General features: G+C 44.3%; 1 protein-coding gene across 1 annotated transcript in view; it reads left to right on the top strand.

Annotated features, from left to right (window-relative positions):
- The first annotated feature begins 2,787 nt into the window (after positions 1-2,787).
- The window catches only part of USP42 (ubiquitin specific peptidase 42), a 34,415-nt gene continuing 18,540 nt past the window's right edge, over positions 2,788-18,662 (top strand). Inside the window, exons 1-8 of the mRNA XM_060260496.1 lie at positions 2,788-2,946; positions 11,710-11,956; positions 12,854-13,054; positions 15,499-15,609; positions 15,794-15,896; positions 16,018-16,085; positions 16,195-16,265; positions 17,182-17,264. Coding sequence (XP_060116479.1) covers positions 11,719-11,956; positions 12,854-13,054; positions 15,499-15,609; positions 15,794-15,896; positions 16,018-16,085; positions 16,195-16,265; positions 17,182-17,264 — 875 coding nt within the window. The 5' untranslated portion in view covers positions 2,788-2,946; positions 11,710-11,718. The remainder of the gene's footprint in view (positions 2,947-11,709; positions 11,957-12,853; positions 13,055-15,498; positions 15,610-15,793; positions 15,897-16,017; positions 16,086-16,194; positions 16,266-17,181; positions 17,265-18,662) is intronic.

Below are 18,662 nucleotides of genomic sequence, written 5' to 3'. Positions count from 1 at the left end.
GCTTACTCCCAACTCCAAATCATTAATGAACAAATTAAAAAGCATCAGACCCAGTACTGAGCCGTGTGGTACCCCACTGCTTACCACCTTCCACTGCGAAAACTGCCCATTTATACTCACTCTCTGTTTCCTATTAATTAGCCATTTTTTGATCCACAAGAGGACTTGTCCTTTTACCCCATGACTCTCGAGCTTACTTAGGAGCCTTTGATGAGGAACTTTATCAAAAGCTTTCTGGAAGTCAAGGTGAACAACAACACAACAGGGCTTTTATATATAATAAAGCATTCGGCCCTCATTACGAGTTCAACGCCCCTAGAATTTGGATGACTGAGGAACAGGCACTCTTTCCCAGCCTAACCTTCAGGGTAGTTCTGAGGATAAAATAGAAACGGGGTATTTATTGTGTACCCCCTGGGCCATATCCTTTCTAATGAGCTTGTGAGAATAAAACAGAGGAAAGGAAAGGGAAAACCAAGAACTGTGTGACTTTAGGCCTATCATTTTATTTCATATATTTTTAATCTGATCAGAGCAAAAAAGCAAGGTATAAATTTTGTAAATAAAGAATAAACTCCTTTTAGCCAAATTTAAGAACTGTCCTGAGAATAAAATGGAGAGGCAGGAGATAACTATGAAATTTGTTAGGAGTAGCCTTGTCCTGGACTCTAACAAAAGGTTGACAACTCCAGGTTAGGAAATCCCTGGAGATTTTATGGGTGGAGCCTGGGGAGGATGGGGTTTTTGGTAGGGAAGGGACCTCAGCAGGGTATAATGCCATAGAAGCCCCCCTTCAAAGCAGCCATTTTCTCCAGGGGAGCTTATCTCTGTCAACTGGAACATAAGAACATAAGAGAAGCCATGTTGGATCAGGCCAATGGCACATCCAGTCCAACACTCTGTGTCACACAGTGGCAAAAAAACAAACAAAAACCAAGTGCCATCAGGAGGTTCACAAGTGGGTCTAGAAGCTCCTCCACTTTGCCCCCCCCACAAGCACCAAGAATACAGAGCATCACTGCCCCAGACAGTTCCAGTAATATACTGTGGCTAATAGCCACTGATGGACCTCTGCTCCATATTTTTATCCAATCCCCTCTTGAAGTTGGCTATGCTTGTAGCCACCACCTCCTGTGGCAGGGAATTCCACATGTTAATCACCCTTTGGGTGAAGAAGTACTGCCTTTTATCAGTTTTAATCGGACTGCTCAGCAATTTCATTGAATGCCCACAAGTTCTTGCATTGTGAGAAAGGGAGAAAAGTACTTATTTCTCTACTTTCTGCATCCCATGCATAATCTTGTAAACTTCTATCATGTCACCCCGCAGTCGACGTTTTTCCAAGCTAAAGAGCCCCAAGCATTTTTACCAAGCCTGAGATTCAGTGGGAGCTCACAGGAGCACAGCTCCTGAACCTTTGAGAGTTCCACCTCCTCCTTCTGAGAGTTCCACCTCCTTGTCCATTGAATAGTAGATGCAGCTGCATAACAATCCCTGGATGAGCTCCACCACCTATTTTTCTACAAAATGATCGCTGGTTTTAACCTTTCTTCATAGGGAAAGTGTTCCAAACCTTTAATCATTCCAGTTGTCCTTTTCTGCACTTTTTCCAATGCTATAATATTCTTTTTGAGATGCTGTGACCAAAACTGTACACAGTATTCCAAATGAGACCGCACCATCGATTTATACAGGGGCATAATTATTCTGGCTGATTTGTTTTCAATTCCCTTCCTAATAATTCCCAGCATGGCTGGGAGATCAGTTCTAATTCCGGGAGATCTGGGCCGCAACAGGAAGCTGGCAATCATAGGACTGCTGTGAAGATAAAATGGAGGGAAAGAGACAAGCTCCTTAAGAACATAAGAGAAGTCATGTTGGATCAGGCCGATGGCCCATCCAGTCCAACACTCTGTATCACACATTGGCCAATACATGTGTGTGTGTATATATATAGCATCAGTGGCTATTAGCCAGTGTATATATATATATGTGTGTGTATATGTATGTATGTATATGTGTGTGTGTGTATATATATAACTCACTGCATCTACTATTCAATGGACAAGGAGGTGGAACTCTCAGAAGGAGGTGGAACTCTAAAAGGTTCAGGAGCTGTATATGTATATGTGTGTGTGTGTATGTGTGTGTGTATATATATATATATATATATATAACTGCATCTACTATTCAATGGACAAGGAGGTGGAACTCTCAGGAGGTGGAACTCTCAAAGGTTCAGAAGCTGCATATGTATATATGTGTATAGGTATATGTGTGTGTGTATATACACACACACATACATATATATATATATATATATATATATATATACACACACACACACACTGTGGCTAATATGTATTTATATATAATAATATATATAAATACATATATACACACACACTGTGGCTAATATGTATTTATATATAATAATATATATAAATACATATATACATACACACACACACACTGTGGCTAATAGCCACTGATGCACCTCTGCTCCATATTTTTATCCAATCCCCTTGGAAATATAAATACGTTCCATTGCAATACAAGGCTCACTGCTCAGCCTCCCTTTCCCCCGCCAGTTTCTAACGTCTAACTTTTTAAACCAATCTATCATGACCCCGCGTTGCTCCCCTCAACCGCCGGCTACGCCCCCTAGCGCCGCCCAGCCCGGTCCGCAGTTCCGCCAGGCCCTGCCACGCCCCCTTCCCTTTTTTCAAAACCCCCCGCCTCGTTCGCAGTGCCGCCTGCGCCCCCTAGCGGCGCGCGCCGGAGCGGCAGGGGCGGTGCTGCTCCCTGTGTGACCCGGAGCCGCGCCGGCCGCGGGGCCCCGGATGCAGGAGGCCGGGCGGAGCGGGGGACGTCATTGTTCCCCGACACGGGCAAGCAGGAGCTGGAGGAGGAGGCGGCGAAGGGGACCCGGCAGCGCCAAGCCAGGTTAGACGGCGGGAGGAGAAAGCGAGGGAAGGGAAGCTGAGCGGAGCCGGGAAGAGGCCGGGTGGAGGACACCCCCCCGGAGGGAGCACTCCCCTCCTTCCCGCCTCTTCCTGCTAGGCCCGTGTCTGGCCTCACCCCGCCCCCTCACTGGCCCTCTTCTGGCAGACTCTCACCCGAGGGACCCCGCCAAGGCCTTCCACATCCCCCCTCTCTCGCAGTGCCGGTCCTGCAAAGGGTTGCTGCTGCTTCTCCTTCTCTCCCAACCGCAGGACAGGGGCTTAGAGGCCTCGTTTCGCTGGGGGGAAGGAAGGGCCTACTTCCCCACCCTCCAAAGAAAGTGGGAGGAAGGCCTTGTTTACTGTGGGGGTCTTCCTCCCGAGAAAGGGAGGGGGGGTTAGAGGCCTTTAATGTTGGGGGGGGAGGAAGAAGAAGACTGCAGATTTATACCCCGCCCTTCTCTCTGAATCAGAGACTCAGAGCAGCTTACAATCTCTTATATCTTCTCCCCCCCCCACCCTACAACAGACACCCCGTGAGCGATGTTCCCTCTAAGCTGCAGAGTCTTGTGAGCAAAAATTCTACGTTGTGAGCTACTGGCATTAAAGTTGTGAGCCACTGCATAAAGTATTGTGCCCTGGGGCCATTTGTCAAGCTAGGACAAAAATGTGTGAGTTGGAGGCTAAAAATCTGTGAGCTAGCTCACGCTAACTCAGCTTGGAGGGAACACTGCTTCTGAGGTAGGTGGGGCTGAGAGGGCTCTCACAGCAGCTGCCCTTTCAAGGACAACTCCTGTCAGAGCTATGGCTGACCCAAGGCCATTCCAGCAAGTGCAAGTAGAGGAGTGGGGAATCAAACCCAGATCTCCCAGATAAGAGTCTACACACTTAACCACTATGCCAAACTGGAAGGGGGCTTGAAGTTCTTATTTAATTTGGGAGAGGGGAATGTCTTCTCTCTCTTTAAAGAAAAAAGGGGTTGGAGGCTTTAATGTGAAGGATTCCCCCCCCGGCCGCGTTCGATATGGTCAATCATCGGCTGCTGACCCGCCGCCTCGCCGACACAGGAATTCGGGGGCTAGCCTTACAATGGCTTTCCTCCTTCCTTGAAGGTCGGGGACAAAGGGTGGCGGTTGGAGGAGAGATGTCCCAGAGACACCCACTTAATTGTGGGGTGCCTCAAGGGGCAGTTCTCTCCCCAATGTTGTTTAACATCTTTATGCGCCCCCTTGCCCAGATCGCTCGGAGACATGGGCTGGGTTGCCATCAGTACGCTGATGACACCCAGCTTTATCTACTGATGGGCGGCCGGGCCGCTGACACCCCTATAGATTTGGACCGGGCGTTGCAAGCCGTGGCGGACTGGATTAAGCTGAGTGGGCTGAAGCTGAATCCAGCGAAGACAGAGGTGGGTCGTGGCGGGCTGGTGGGGGGAGATCTCCCTACCGGCCTTTGACGGTGTGTCGCTGATACCAGTGCGCACGGTCAGAAGCCTGGGGGTGCTACTGGAGTCCTCCCTGACAATGGAGGCACAGATAGCAGCCACTGCTAAGTCCGCCTTCTTCCACCTTAGAAGGGCGAGGCAGTTGGCTCCCTACCTAGAACGTAGCGACCTAGCAACAGTGATCCATGCAACGGTCACCTCGAGATTAGACTACTGTAATGCCCTCTACATGGGGCTGCCCTTGTGCCGAACTCGGAAACTGCAGCCAGTGTAGAACGCGGCGGCCAGGCTGCTAGTGGGACTGCCCCGGTGGGAACACGTGCGGCCTAGGCTGAGGGAACTGCACTGGCTGCCAATTGTATTCCGAGTCCGCTACAAGGTGCTGGTTATTACCTTTGAAGCCCTATATGGCCAAGGACCTGCCTACCTTAGGGACCGCCTCTCTGCATATGTTCCCCAGAGAGCACTGAGATCCAGCTCCCAAAGTCTTCTAAAAATCCCTGGACCAAAGGAGGCCACACTGAAAGTAACGAGGGAGCAGGCCTACTCAGTAATGGCTCCCCACTGGTGGAATCAGCTACCGGAGGAAGTGCGAGCCCTGCAGGACGTTAATCAGTTCCGCAGGGCCTGCAAAACTACCCTCTTCCAACAAGCTTATAGGGAACTCTGAAGGTGACAACTAGCCATCTGGATAGACATCCTACTGAATATAGCACCTTTAATTTATTATGGTTTTATAATTTTTATGTAACTTTTAAACTTGTATTTTAACTGTATTTTTTATGAATTGTATTATTGATCATGGTATACCATGTCCTGTTAGCCGCCCTGAGCCTGCTCCGGCGGGGAGGGTGGGATACAAATAAAAATTATTATTATTATTATTATTAAAAAGAGGGGGTTGGCGGCCTTGTTTAATTGAGGGGCCTCCTTCCCCCCAAGAAAAAAAAGAGGAGGGAAGGTTGGAGCCCTTTTTTCATTTCTACTTAGACACAGATACACAGATGCACACACCCACCTCCAGTTATGTGGCTTGCCTTGTTGCTTCCAGAGCATACTGGAACAAATTGTGGGTAGACCTTAGGGTGCCACTGGGTGCCACTTGCATGTGAAAGGCTGAGTGCCTGCCTAGCAAAAATGGGGTGATGCCGGGATTAAATCTTGGATGCCCTTTAAAAACACCATGAGATACACCCCACTGTGTTTGAAGAAGTGGGCTTCTTGTATACTGGAGTTTATGCTGGGTTAAAAATCTTGTTAGTCTTTAAGGTGTCCCTAAATTGGCAGACATCTGGTGATGTGGGGTCTAGTCCGCAACATTTCATGCCAAAATAAAAATGTTTGTTTTGAAGGTGCCACAAGATTCAAGTGTGTAATATATGTGGGGAGCCACATCTGTAAAGATAGGTATGTTTATAAATAGTGGTCTGTATACATTAATATGTGTGTATCCCGGCGGAAGCTGGGTTCAGGTAGCCAGCTTGAGGTTGACTTAGCCTTCCATCCTTCTGATGTCGGTCAAATGAGTACCCACCTTGCTGGGGGAAAGTGTAGGTGACTGGGGAAGGCAAGGGCAAACCACCCCGTGAAAGCAACATCACCCCAGAGTCAGAAACAACTGGTGCTTGCACAGGGGACTATCTTTACCTTTATATAGATGTTTGTGCATATTCAGACTGGTTCTCTTGTGTATGTACTTATCTGATGTGTGTTGTGTAGGATTATATGTGCAACACAATCTGCTTTTGTCAGTGTAATATAAAAATCTTGTTGTGCCTATTTCCCCCCTCCCCATACTACTTGAACACTTCTGAACTGTTCCTTTCCCCCTCCTCAAGCTTTAACTTTGGGGGGAAATATTTCCAGAGGGCCAGCCATGTTAGTTTGTTGGCATAAAAAGAAAAGCAAGAGTCCTGGGGCACCTTAAAGATCAACAGTCTTTTAGTCTAGTCTAAGCTTTTTGGGGACTAGAGCCTATTTCTTCAGATGCTATAGGTGGCTCCATAGCTCAGGCTGGGGGAGGGGAGGGTAGAGTCACTATTTAGAAAAAGAGCTGCGTTTTATACCTTGCTTTTCTGCACCCTAAGGAGTCTCAAAGCAGCTTACAATAACTTTTCCTTCCTCCCTACAACAGGCACCCTGTGAGGTAGATGGGGCTGAGAGAGCTCTGAGAGAACTGTGACTGAGCCAAGGTTACCCAGCTGGCTACACATGGAGAAAGAGTGGAGAATCAAACCTGGTCCTCCAGATTAGAGTCCACTGCTCTTAACCATTACCCATTTCCTTGAAGGTGTTGGAAGGCAGACTGCATTTTCTCCAATTGGCCAGCTTTGTTTCCATGTTCTGATATCAATATATTGCTTGGCTCTATATGGCAGCTATAAAAGCAGGCCAGGTTTTTGTGCATTGCTGGGCTGCTGTTACTTTTTGAGACTCTGCAGTGCCAGCAATGCCAGAAGTAACTGCAGTAATATAAAAAATTCTAGGCAGTGGCTTGTTGGTAGAACATCCATTTAGCATGGACAAGATCCCAGGTTCAGTCTCTGCCATCTCCAGTTTAAAAAAAAATCAGATTGTAGGTGACATGAAAACAAGGAGAGTCATTGCCTATCATTGTTGTCAATACCAGTCTTGAGAGACCAAGGGTCTGACTCAGTAGAAGACAGCCTTCAAGTGACTTTTAAGCCAGACTTTTGTCGTGTTGGGATTTGCACAAAGTACAATTCCTTTATGGAATTCACTTTCCCCAGGATCTGGTGGTGGTCTCATAGGAACAGTGACCTCTACTGGTCCACCAAGGTCAGTACTGACTAATCACACTGCCAGCAGCTCTCCAAAGTCTGCGGTAGTGGTCTCTCACATCATCTACCACCTGGTCCTTTTTTAGCTTGAGGTACTGGAGATTGAACCTGGGGCCTTCTGCATGCTAAGCAGAAGTGGAGAAGATATGAAGAAGCTCTGCCACTGGACTGCAGCCCTTGGCCAAGGGCATTAGACTAATTGTGAATGATAAGAGATTCCGGTTGGCCTGAAGCGACGGAACAAAGTTTAGTCTGCTTCAGAGAAGTGTGCATGCAGACAGAAACTTATACCTAGAATTAAACTTTGATGGTCTTAAAAGTGCCACTGGACTCAGACTTTATTCTATGAATGTTGAGGTCTATGTCAGCTTCTAGCTATGATAGTTCATGAGAATCCCTGGGTTCAGAGGCTGTCTCTCTGGAGTCTCTTTTTTGGAGGTAAAGGGGACAGGGACACTTTCTGCTAGTGGACTTCCATCTGGCTGGAAAGGGTGCCGAGCTATACAAATCTTTGATCTAGTGGGGCAGGACTGCATTCAGAACCCTCTTGGTTTTCTTGCTACAGTTATCTGAAGTGAATGTCTGCACAAGCACCTGACTACCTATTCACATGCTCTTTTGATTGCAGTGTGCTGGCCTGATACGCTGGCACGCATAGAGCTGATAGTTTTGTTTAGCAGCAGGTGACTGGATTGGATGCTCTATAGGTCCTTCCCAGTTACCAGCAGGTAGTGGCATACAGAGAGGGGGCTTTAGAGGCATCCTTTACATTTTTTTTGAGGTTCACTCCGTCTTACTAGAAGAGACAGGCAAATGCGGCAATCTGCCAGATGCTGCTTCAAGGCAGCGTTCATTCCAGTAGGGTAGCCTATGTACCTTGAGCAAGTCCTGCATGAATGAATGGAGGCTTTGCGGTAGTGGTACCCAGTGCATGGCACTCAGGTTCACACAGCTTATTGGGCTTCCTTACAAGATGTAACAGTGCAGTACAAACCAGAGTTGTGCCCCTCTAAGGCCGTTGATTTCAATCAACTTGGGAGGGTGTAACTCCACTAACAGATAGCGAATGAATTCTTGTGTTGTTGGCAACGTGCTCAGCGCTCAATCGCTTTATAGAAAATGATTCACACACCCCAAAAAAGGATGAAACTAAAGTATTGTGGTATTCCTCCCCCCCCCCCTCTAGTTTCACCTGATTTATTGCTGTATTTTGTGAGTCGAATCAAAGCACTCTTGTTTAGGAAGGAAAATGAGAAACGTATCTTCCCTACTTAATCAGCCCTGCACTTTGCCTGAATTTACACCTTCATTTTGTGATGGCTGTTTTTTTTCTGAGCAGAAGATGGAGTTTATTTATTCAGTCTCAGAGTTAGAAGGGACCACCAGGGTCATCTTGCCCAACAGTGCAGGAGCTATGACTGTAATATCCCTGACTAATAGGTTGTTGGCTTCTATTACTGGGTGGGCTTGCTGCAGGCCCGTCTGGAAGGATGTACTTTGTAATCTTGCTCTTGGATTATAACGCAGGAGTCCAGACCAGCACGCCTGCCCTCTTGGATCTATCTTGGATTATAAATTATCCAGACTCCAAATTCATTTGGCCCCATTCGTCTCCTGTATAAACAGATCTGCTAGGTGACTTGCAACTGAATTGCTGCCTAACAGACTCCATTGATTCTAATTGACTCCTCTGAACCTAATTGACTCCATTGTAAAATGTCTTGTGTCCACCCCCTTGCAAGTTGTATTTTCCCCCTGGTTAATAAGAAAGAGGATTAAATTAAAGAAGAACTCTGCTTTCTGTTTGGAACAAAGAATAGCCAGACTCTTGCAGGAAATGAGTAAAACTTTGAGCGTGTTTGTAGAATAGAGGCATGGAGATGCGTTTTCCCAGTATGATTTTGTTTCATTATTGGGCAATGTTAGTAATTTGAGCCTTGTAGTTTTGAAAAGGAAACCTGATTGAATAAGCACTTCAGTGAATGTGTGGTTTTGGATGCCTATGAAAGCTGTTAAATTGGCTTTATTTAACCTTGTAATTGTGAAGTGTTTCCTGCATTCTTCTTAATTGCATCTCAGTGACTGTTCATTTGTAATGTGGATTTTTTAGACCTTGACTTACTTAAACTGTGGAAGGCTTTCTGTGTCGGGGTGTCAAACTAATTTGTTAGGAGGGCTGGATGCGACATAATTGAGACCTAGTCAGGGTGTGTGTGTCGTAAAATGTAATGCCTGATAGTGGAGATATAAACTTTATAAAGGACACAGACAAACACAAAGATTTTTTTTACAAAAAACTTAAAACATTAGCACTCTTGCAATATTTTGTTTATTTAACAGCCTCTGATAAAACAGCTCTTGCTCTGAGGAGCCTCAGCCAATAAAAGGAAGAGAGACTTGGCTCAGTAGCTCTGCCGTGTGATTGAGAGAGTCTGACAAAGCAAACTCTCCTTTCCCTGTTTCCTTCCCAATGGAGGAGCCTCAGCCACTGGAGGAAATAGAGGCTTTGCTCCATAGCTCCTGTGTGATTGAACAAGACTGGCAAAGCAAGCTGTGATGCAGAAAGAAGCAAGAGAAGGAAGCAGATGATAACAACTGCTCGTGAGCCTGATAGGACCCCTCCAGGGGCCCAATCTGGCTCTCGGGCCACACGTTTGACACCCATGTTCTATGTGATGACCCTGAGATGTTGACTCCAAGCAGTTTGGATTTCTAGTGTCATGATCTACCCCCTGTCAGCAGCTCCTGCCACTGACTTGGAATCTTTCTCTCTGCTGTATCTTCCCTTGATCCATTTCCAACCCCAGTCTCCTCAGTGATCATGCAGACCCACAAATACATTACTGCCTGCATTAATCTAATGCTGCCTATAGTCTGGCCCTTCCATTTGCAGTTCTCCTGAAGCAAGGAGTAGTTGCCCATTTTCAGCAACCACCCTGCAAGTAACACTAGCTTGCATGGCTCCTGTGGTTTTCCCCAGCTGTTCCTTGCTTAGTGCTTGCATTTTTGGTGAGGGTCCCAACTTCATGAAAGACTTGTGGAAAGCAGATTCCAAGTTTCACCCTTCAAAATGTCAGACTGAACCTAGGACTGAACTCAGCTTGGCCTGAGAAGATCTCACTTTCTAGATTGGAGGAGTCTCATATCCAGACACTGCCAATTCCATTTGCCATTTTCTTTTAGCGGAAGGTGAGCCAGGTTACTTCAACTTCTGAATTCCACCCTTTCCAGCAGCCTGAAATAAATCTAGTGGGAGGAAAGGGGTTGGGATGCTGTTGTGCAAACTAACCATTTTTACTAAGAACCTTGAAAATCTGACCTTGTGATCAAGACAGGGGGAAAAAATCACACATTTATGGGAAATATCCGTAGGGTTTTTCCTAGAGGGTAGGTAACAAAAACAGAAATGAAATGAACAAGGTTGCAAATGGGGTACCTCATTGGAGTATTGGATGCACAACAGAAACCGTGGAAACCCTTTATAAGATGATTGGCTTATACAAAGATTACTTGCCTCCTGCCCCAGCAGTCCAGCTGTGCAGTCTGGTCGTGTGGAGGGGGGGGGGGAGAAAATGACACTGTGAAGGTGACATTGTTTAAAATAAGAATGGATGTCATTAAAAAGAACATTTTCCCCCTCAGCTTGTATCTGTGGCATTCATAACAGTATTGTTCTGGGTACAATTTTTTTTTTTTTGAGATCCCCATAACTGGAGAGCCATTTTGGTGTAGTGGTTAAGTGTGCGGACTCTTATCTGGGAGAACCGGGTTTGATTCCCCACTCCTCCACTTGCACCTGCTGGCATGGCTTTGGGTCAGCCATAACTTTCATAGAGGCTGTCCTTGAAAGGGCAGCTGCTGTGAGAGCCCTCTCCAGCCCCACCCACCTCACAGGGTGTCTGTTGTGGGGGAGGAAGGTAAAGGAGATTGTGAGCCGCTCTGAGACTCTTCGGAGTGGAGGGCGGGATATAAATCCAATATCTTCTTTAAAGCCACTACTGGACTCAAACTTTGTTCTGGTTTATATAAGAGTGTTTACCTTGTAAAGCTCAAGGAATCATGTTTTTTTCTGGGTTTCTTTCAGGCTAGACATAGTTGTCTTTAGCTGCTTTACAAAGCTCTTTAAGGTTGTCCCCAGATCTCTCTTCAAACCATCAGAATGTGTTTGAGCAGCTTTATGCTTGCCATTCCAGGGCACTGTTATTTAAATAGAAGGTATAGTTAGACAAAGGTTTTTAGTTTGACATAGGCCTCTCTACATGGGAATTGTTGGAAATGATGCTGTGACCACATTGCGGGAAAACCAATATGAGAGAGGCACGGCTGCATCATTTGGGTTTGAAAGATGCAGCCGTGCCTCTCTCATTTGGGTTTGGAAGATGCATTTTTAATTTTTTTTTATGACTGAGTTTACTCCATATAGAAAAAAAAGAATAACTTTTATCTTTTGCTCTTGGTAAACTAAATTGACCTCACTTTGCCACACATCAAAAAGATGTTGTGTTTCCTCCTCTTTTTATAGAGATGAACAATGACCATAGTTGACAAAACATCTGAGTCCTCGAACACGTCTGGCTGTCAGAAGCAGCCTGGCAACTCTCTGGTGCCGGCTTCTGGAGAGATGGAATCAGGCTCTGCCGGATGGAGCGCTGTGTCTTCTCTGGAAGCTCCGAAACGCAAGATCTCCTTGGGACCAGTGCCAGGAGCTGCCGTTTATTCCAATTCATCTGTTCCAGATAAATCCAAACCCTCTGCTCAGAAGGATCAGTGTAAGTCTCCCCCTTATAGAACTCACACACAAACCTTTTGGGATTTTTCTCCCAGTACGGATGAGTGCAGGAATTTCTTCTGCAGATGAGCATTTCTGTTGCTCATTTAAAATGCTTGAAGAATCAAATGAGAACATCAGGGGTGGCAAGTGTCATCAGGTTGCAGCAGAACTGAACTGATTTATGGCAACTCCCTAGAGTTTTCAAGGCAAGAGACGTTCAGAGGTGGCTTGCCGTTGCCTGCCTCTGAGCAGTGACCCTCGCCTTCCTTGCTGGTCTCCCATCCCAAATATCAGCAAGGACCAACCCTGCTGAGCTTCCAAGATCTGACGAGATTGGGCTAGCTTGAACCTTCCAGGTCACAGCAATGAGAACATTACACAGTACATTAGTCGACCAAGGTGATCTTCATTTTGTTGTGTACACCTGTTACATGGTTCCCATCCAGGGAAAAGTTATGTTTTGACTCAGTGGGATAAATTCATTTTCGCTTCATTGGGTCATCACTTATGCTGTGTAGCTGCATCCAAGAAGATTATTCTCCCTGGAGGATTCTGGAGTGTAGGAGCAACCCATCCTGTGCGTCTGTAGGAAGTGCAGCAACCAAAGATCTCAGCAAGTTAAAACCCATAACAAAAACTTGTACTACCTATAGAAGGAAGAGTTATCCTTTTTAACATTGCGCAAGTTAACAGGGAGCTTGCCATAAATTACTCAGAAGAAAACTGTAAGGACAAAAAAAGAGAGAAGTATCTGTGCTTGTCTTTCTCGGCAGGTTTCTAGGTTTTGTTTTGTTTTTAACAAAATGAGTTCTTACAGATGAGATTTAAAAGCTGTTCAAGCAGCTACTGTGTCTCACCTTTAGTGATTTCAGTTGCATACCTATGTTTTTGGCAGCTCTTGGCGATGGCATCACTCCACCGCAGAAGATCCTCTTTCCAGCAGAGAAGGTGTGCCTGAAATGGCAAAAAACGCACAAAGTTGGAGCCGGTCTCCAAAACCTTGGCAATACATGTTTCGTCAATTCTGCTCTGCAGTGTCTGACTTACACGCCCCCCCTAGCCAATTACATGCTTTCGCTGGAGCACTCAAAAAATTGTGAGTACCTCTTTGCCTCTCTTTGACATTGGAAAGGGAAACTGAAATGTTTTTCTGTTTGCTCAGCTAGGTGTTTTGTCTTAACTTTGCTCCAAAATGGATGCCACCATAGTGCATTGTGATGGTGGTGTTTTTCCTTAGTTTACACCACTGTGCGTTGGAGTCCAGAACCATGCTGCTAGTTCCAAACCCGCAACAGGACTTGATAGTCTTGGACAGCTTCCCCTCCTCTTGCTCCTGCCAGATGAAGTAGTGAGGATTTTTAAAAGAATCAGATTGCAGTATGGCTTAGGGGAGGGTCTGCTACTGAAAGGGGGGAAGAGTCCTCAACCCTGAAAAAACCCTGAGATCTTTGGATCTCAACCAGTACATTTCTGCATTTGAAATGTGCATTAGCAATTCAGAAATACCCAACCATGTATGCACTTCGTAAAAATCTTACATGTATGTAAAGAAGGCAGAAGAATTTTCTTTTGTTTCTTTTGAGAACGTAGCCTGTATACGTCAAAGTAGCCATACGGGAGAAGAATTATGTTCTTGGTTTTATTTTGTGCTAGTAGTACACAGAAGCATCAATTAATGCAAATAACACAACAGTGCATTTATTCAAACAGTTACCAAGAACATAATGTGTACAAAATAACCTTGTGCCTTTCTTCCATTAGCTAAATCATACAGTTTAAACATGGTGTTTTTTCCAGGAGAAAGGAAAAGTGGTTAAAATGAGATTTTAAGAGAGCACCTTACATACATTATTTATTGAGATGTTGGGGGGAAAGGGTTACTTTTTAAAACATTACTGGCGGGCCTATTTCCAGTGCACTCAAAATGACTGCCCTTTCTCAAGAAAGTGTTTTCTTTAACTGTCTGGCCTCCCTCAGTTGTATTACTTTATCAAATATTATTTTATAATTTGAGAGTACCAAGGCTCAAAAGAGCTTTTGCTTTGGCCAGAATGAATTATCTTCCTTTGCTGGTCTTGGATGTCAGATAGTAAAAAGTGCCGTAGGGATGCTGAGCTCATTTGTTATGAGGGCCAGATCGGACATAAATGAGGCCATGCAAGGTAGCGGAGATATAAAATGACATTAAAGATTCTTTAAAAACACTTAAAATATGCTTTAAAAATTAGCACTCTTGCAATATTTTGCTTATTTAAGTTTCTGATAATAGACACCTCTTGCTCTGAATTATTGCGTCAAAATCTGGAGACAATGTATGTGCTGTAGCAATCTTGAGTATGCTGTTCAGGTGTATATCTGTAACTTGCAAACCTGCTTTTGATTTATTGACATTCATTACAGAAATCTCATGGTCAATGCTTTGAGCCTAAGACCCAGGGGAAAACATGAAATGGCTGGGCATTGGGAGCTTTTGTACATAAGTTGCTTCATGTGCTGGTCAGCCAGTGGAGAAAACAGAGGCTTTGCTCTGTAGCTCCTGTGTGATTGAGCAAGCCTGAAAAATCAAGCGGTGATGCAGAAGGAAGCAAGAGAGAGAGAAGGAAGCAGATGACAGTGAGTTGCTCGTGGACCTGATAGGAACCCTCTGGGGGCCTGATCCGGCCCTCAGGCCACACATTTGACACCCCTGAATTGTAGATGCTCATTTGATAAACTTGAAACTATTGAGTGTATGGTTATGGAGTGTCTTATAATTAATGAGTTGAGGGCCAGTTTAAATGATGGAAAGGTCTAACGAGGCACCTGATAGTACAAGGTTTACTTGTTCTGAGAGAGCCAGTTTGGTGTAAGTAGTTAAGTGCACAGACTATTATTGTGGGAGAACTGTGTTGATTCCCCACTTCTCCACATGTAACTGCTGGAGTGACCTTGGGTCAGTTATAACTCTCTCAGAGCTGGTCTGCTCAACAGCAGCTCTTGGAGAGCTCTCTCAGCCCCACCTACGTCACAGGGTGTCTGTTGTGGGGAGGTAAAGGGAAAGGAGATGGTAAGCTGCTCTGAGACTCCTTTGGGTAGTGAAGGGCAAGGTATAAATCCAATCTCCTCTTCCTCTTCCACTGTGGCAAAATTTGTAGGGGCAATAATTAAGTAGCAGAAGAAGAATATCAAGTAAGGCGTTTTATTTTCTGCTTGAGGCTTTAGCTGTACAAGCAGAGATAGACAGATAATCAGATATTAATTTAGTGATCCCATACTCTCTTAATCCATTTTTGGATTGATGGGAATGCAATGTGCTTCCATCTGCATTCATGCAACTGTTAAGAGACAAGATGAGTTCCCACTGGCTGAGCAGGACCAAAATGACTGGCCAGTAAGAGCTTACAGGGTTTGCCGCCAAAAGCATAGATTTCAATGCAGGTGAGCGGAAGAGGGGAGGGAGGAGCCAGCAAAAGATGGAATTTTTTTTTGTTTGCTTGCACCACAATCCTTCTTTGCCCAAGGAGTTGCAGGGTTATGATTTGGCATGTTCTTCACATTCAGGTCATGAGCAAGGATTCTGTATGATGTGCATCATGCAATCTCACATCAACCTAGCCTTTTCCAACTCTGGCAACACCATCAAACCGACATCTGTCATCAATGACCTCCGAAGTAAGTCAAACCAACTTGTTCTTTTTAAAAATAAGTCTGGAGTTTGGGAAGGAGGGCATCTAGTTTATGCTCTCTGTTTAAAACCAGGTCTTCATACACATTGTTTTTCTTTGTTAGACTTCTTCACTGTTTCTTTACGTAGATCAGTCACAATAGGTTAAATGTCGTCTCCTTTATTTATCAGGAATAGCAAAGCATTTCCGTTTTGGAAGTCAGGAAGATGCTCATGAATTCCTCCGCTATACTGTTGATGCTATGCAGAAAGCATGTCTCAACGGTAGCAACAAGTGAGTTGTTTGGCAGAATTCCTGGTTTTGTTTTTACCTTTGGATTTGTTTCCCTGTATGCTCATTGAAGCAAGGCCTTTGACTTTTATGTAATCCACCTATTTCTGTAACCTCCTTCCAGGTTGGATCGATATTCACAAGCCACTACTCTCATTTATCAAATATTTGGAGGATACCTGAGATCTAGAGGTATGGTTTTTAAATGGCCTCCCTCTTAGAATGGGTTTGGTGTAAAGTGCGGGGGACGTCAGTTCTCAGTGTTTTGTACTGCGCTGAACACCTTTTGCTTTCATTTCAGTAAAATGCATGAACTGCAAAGCAGTTTCTGATACTTTCGATCCCTACCTGGATATTCCATTGGAGATAAAGGTATGAGAACTTGTGATTGGAAGTGGAAAAAATGTGACTACAGTGACATTTGTGGGTACATAAAATCTTTGAAGTGGGGGAGGGGCTCTTATTTTGAGCTCCAAACCAAAATGTAGGAATCCTATGATGGGAGCCAGTTCTATCCCATTTCAGTAAAATCTTAAAACCGCATTGCACATATGAAAATTGTAAGAGTGGTAATATTGCTAAGACAACATACATCCTGACACTGAGATATGGTGTGGTAATGGAAAGCACCATCAAGTCACAGTCGAGTTACGGCAACTTTGTAGAATTTTCAAGGCAAGAGATGTTTAGAGGTGGTTTGCCGTGGCCTGTCTCCACACTCCGGTATCCTTTGGTGGCCTCCCATCCAAGAACTAACTGGGGCAAACCCTGTTTAACTTCTGAGACCTGACGAGATGAGATTCACCTGGACTATTCAGATCAGGGCAAGATATAATGCCTTCCTTTAAAACTGGGGAAATAACATGTGGGCAGATTGATAAAACATAAGGGAGGTGCTCATGGATCTGATATAGTGTTCTTGGACTTCCTGATCAGTTGCTTTTAATCATTTGTGCTCTAAAAAAGTAGCAGCTCTAATAGCCCAGATGAGCCTGGTGCTGTTGGGGATTAGGAGCTAAGCAAGGACAGTCTATGGATGCAGAGGAAGGCAACGGCAACCAATCATCTCTGTCCACCTCTTACTTTGAAAACCCCATAAGGTCCATGACTTAGTTGCTTCTCAGCGACAAACTTTACCTTGCATTGGTGGTGGAGGTGGGGGGGTTCCTTTCCTTTTAAACGTGAGCCCTGGAGCACTGTTGTGAATTAGCCTTGAAAAGCTTATGAAACTCACTGCAGTTTCTTTCTCTTTCTCTCTGAGTCTCTTTTTTTCCTTTTTTTTTTTTAGACTGCTCAAAGCGTTAACAAAGCTCTGGAGCTGTTTGTCAAACCAGAACAACTGGATGATGAAAACTCATATAAATGTAGCAAGTAAGAATAAAACATATCTCTTTTTGATAAATCGGATTTGACCTCATCCGTCTTGTAGTTTCTTGTGATAACACAGTACAGCATGTGCTTTCTTGCTTTGGATTCTTAGTTCATTGATTTAGAAAATTTGTATGCCACTTTGACAGGCTTGAGGCAGCTCACAACCATAAAACAACCCCAATAAACAGACAATGAACAAACAAACAGCAAACAGCAAGCCTTTATTGGCATAAAACAGATTTAGCAGTAAAATAGCAATATAAATAATATAAAATCCTAGATTATAGAGTACATAGGGAGCTAATATACATAAAATAAGTAAAACATATATGAGTCGAGTTTAGCCAAATTAAATAATTAAAACAAATAAAATGTGGTCATTCCAGAACCATTCTCTGTCGTATTTCCATGGCCTGTTGAAGAAATCTAGCCACCATTAAAGTTACCTCAGAGCAAGTGTCATTTAAAAGTTTGTGGACTTTGCCTGAATCAGCACAGCCCAACATATCTGCTAAGATATCTTTCAGGTGTATACAACGAATATCATCATAAAGAGGACAGTTCAATAATACATGGGAAATAGTTTCAATACACTTGAAGACAGTGTCTATTAGAGTACTCAATCCTGTTAAATCTACCAAATAGGATAGCAGATGGTAATGCCTTACATCTCGTTAACGAGAACACATGCCGTTGCTGTGGAGCTTGTAGAGAGGAGAAATACGACGCTAATTTCCCTACTGAGAGAGGAAGTTCAAAATTCAGCAGGGAGCAAGACTTGTTGGCCAGGCTATATAACGTTTGCATTTCAATATCTAGAATTCTGAGCTTAAGTTTCAAAAAAGCATCTTTTAAGGATAGCATAAGAAGTGAATCTAAATCAATGCCCATAGATTTAATTTTCCTCTCAATAAATACTAGCCAATTTGACAAATTAGATTCTTAGAGCAGTTGATATAAAAGGCTCTCTGAGTCAGAGTGGAAATGTAGCCGTAGCCAGTATTTAAGTGATTCCACAAGATTCATCCCTGTTTCTAAACATAGAACTGCATATGGTACGCACTTTGGGAATCCCAGAATTTTCCGTAGGAATTTTGATTGGACACCTTCAATGTTATTATCCAAGGCTGTGATCCACACTGGGACCCCATATAAAAGCTGCTAAAAATCTTTAGCCTTAAAGATTTTTAGCACTGCTGGGATAAAGTGATTGCCTCTGCTGCAACGCTAACATTGACTGACTTAATTATACAGTTACGATGATTAGTCCAAAGTGTGTTATATTGAAAATGAATTCCTAGGTATTTGTAGTATTGTTCTATCTCTCTGCTGCCTATTGACCATTTAGTTGGTTTCCAAGATTTGGAAAAAACAACAATTTTAGATTTGTCATAGTTC

Source organism: Heteronotia binoei, chromosome 20 (genome assembly GCF_032191835.1).
Source record: "Heteronotia binoei isolate CCM8104 ecotype False Entrance Well chromosome 20, APGP_CSIRO_Hbin_v1, whole genome shotgun sequence".
NCBI lineage: Eukaryota > Metazoa > Chordata > Lepidosauria > Squamata > Gekkonidae > Heteronotia > Heteronotia binoei.
The sequence above is the reverse complement of the archived record's forward strand: the minus strand, read 5'-3'. Positions and strand labels throughout refer to the sequence as shown.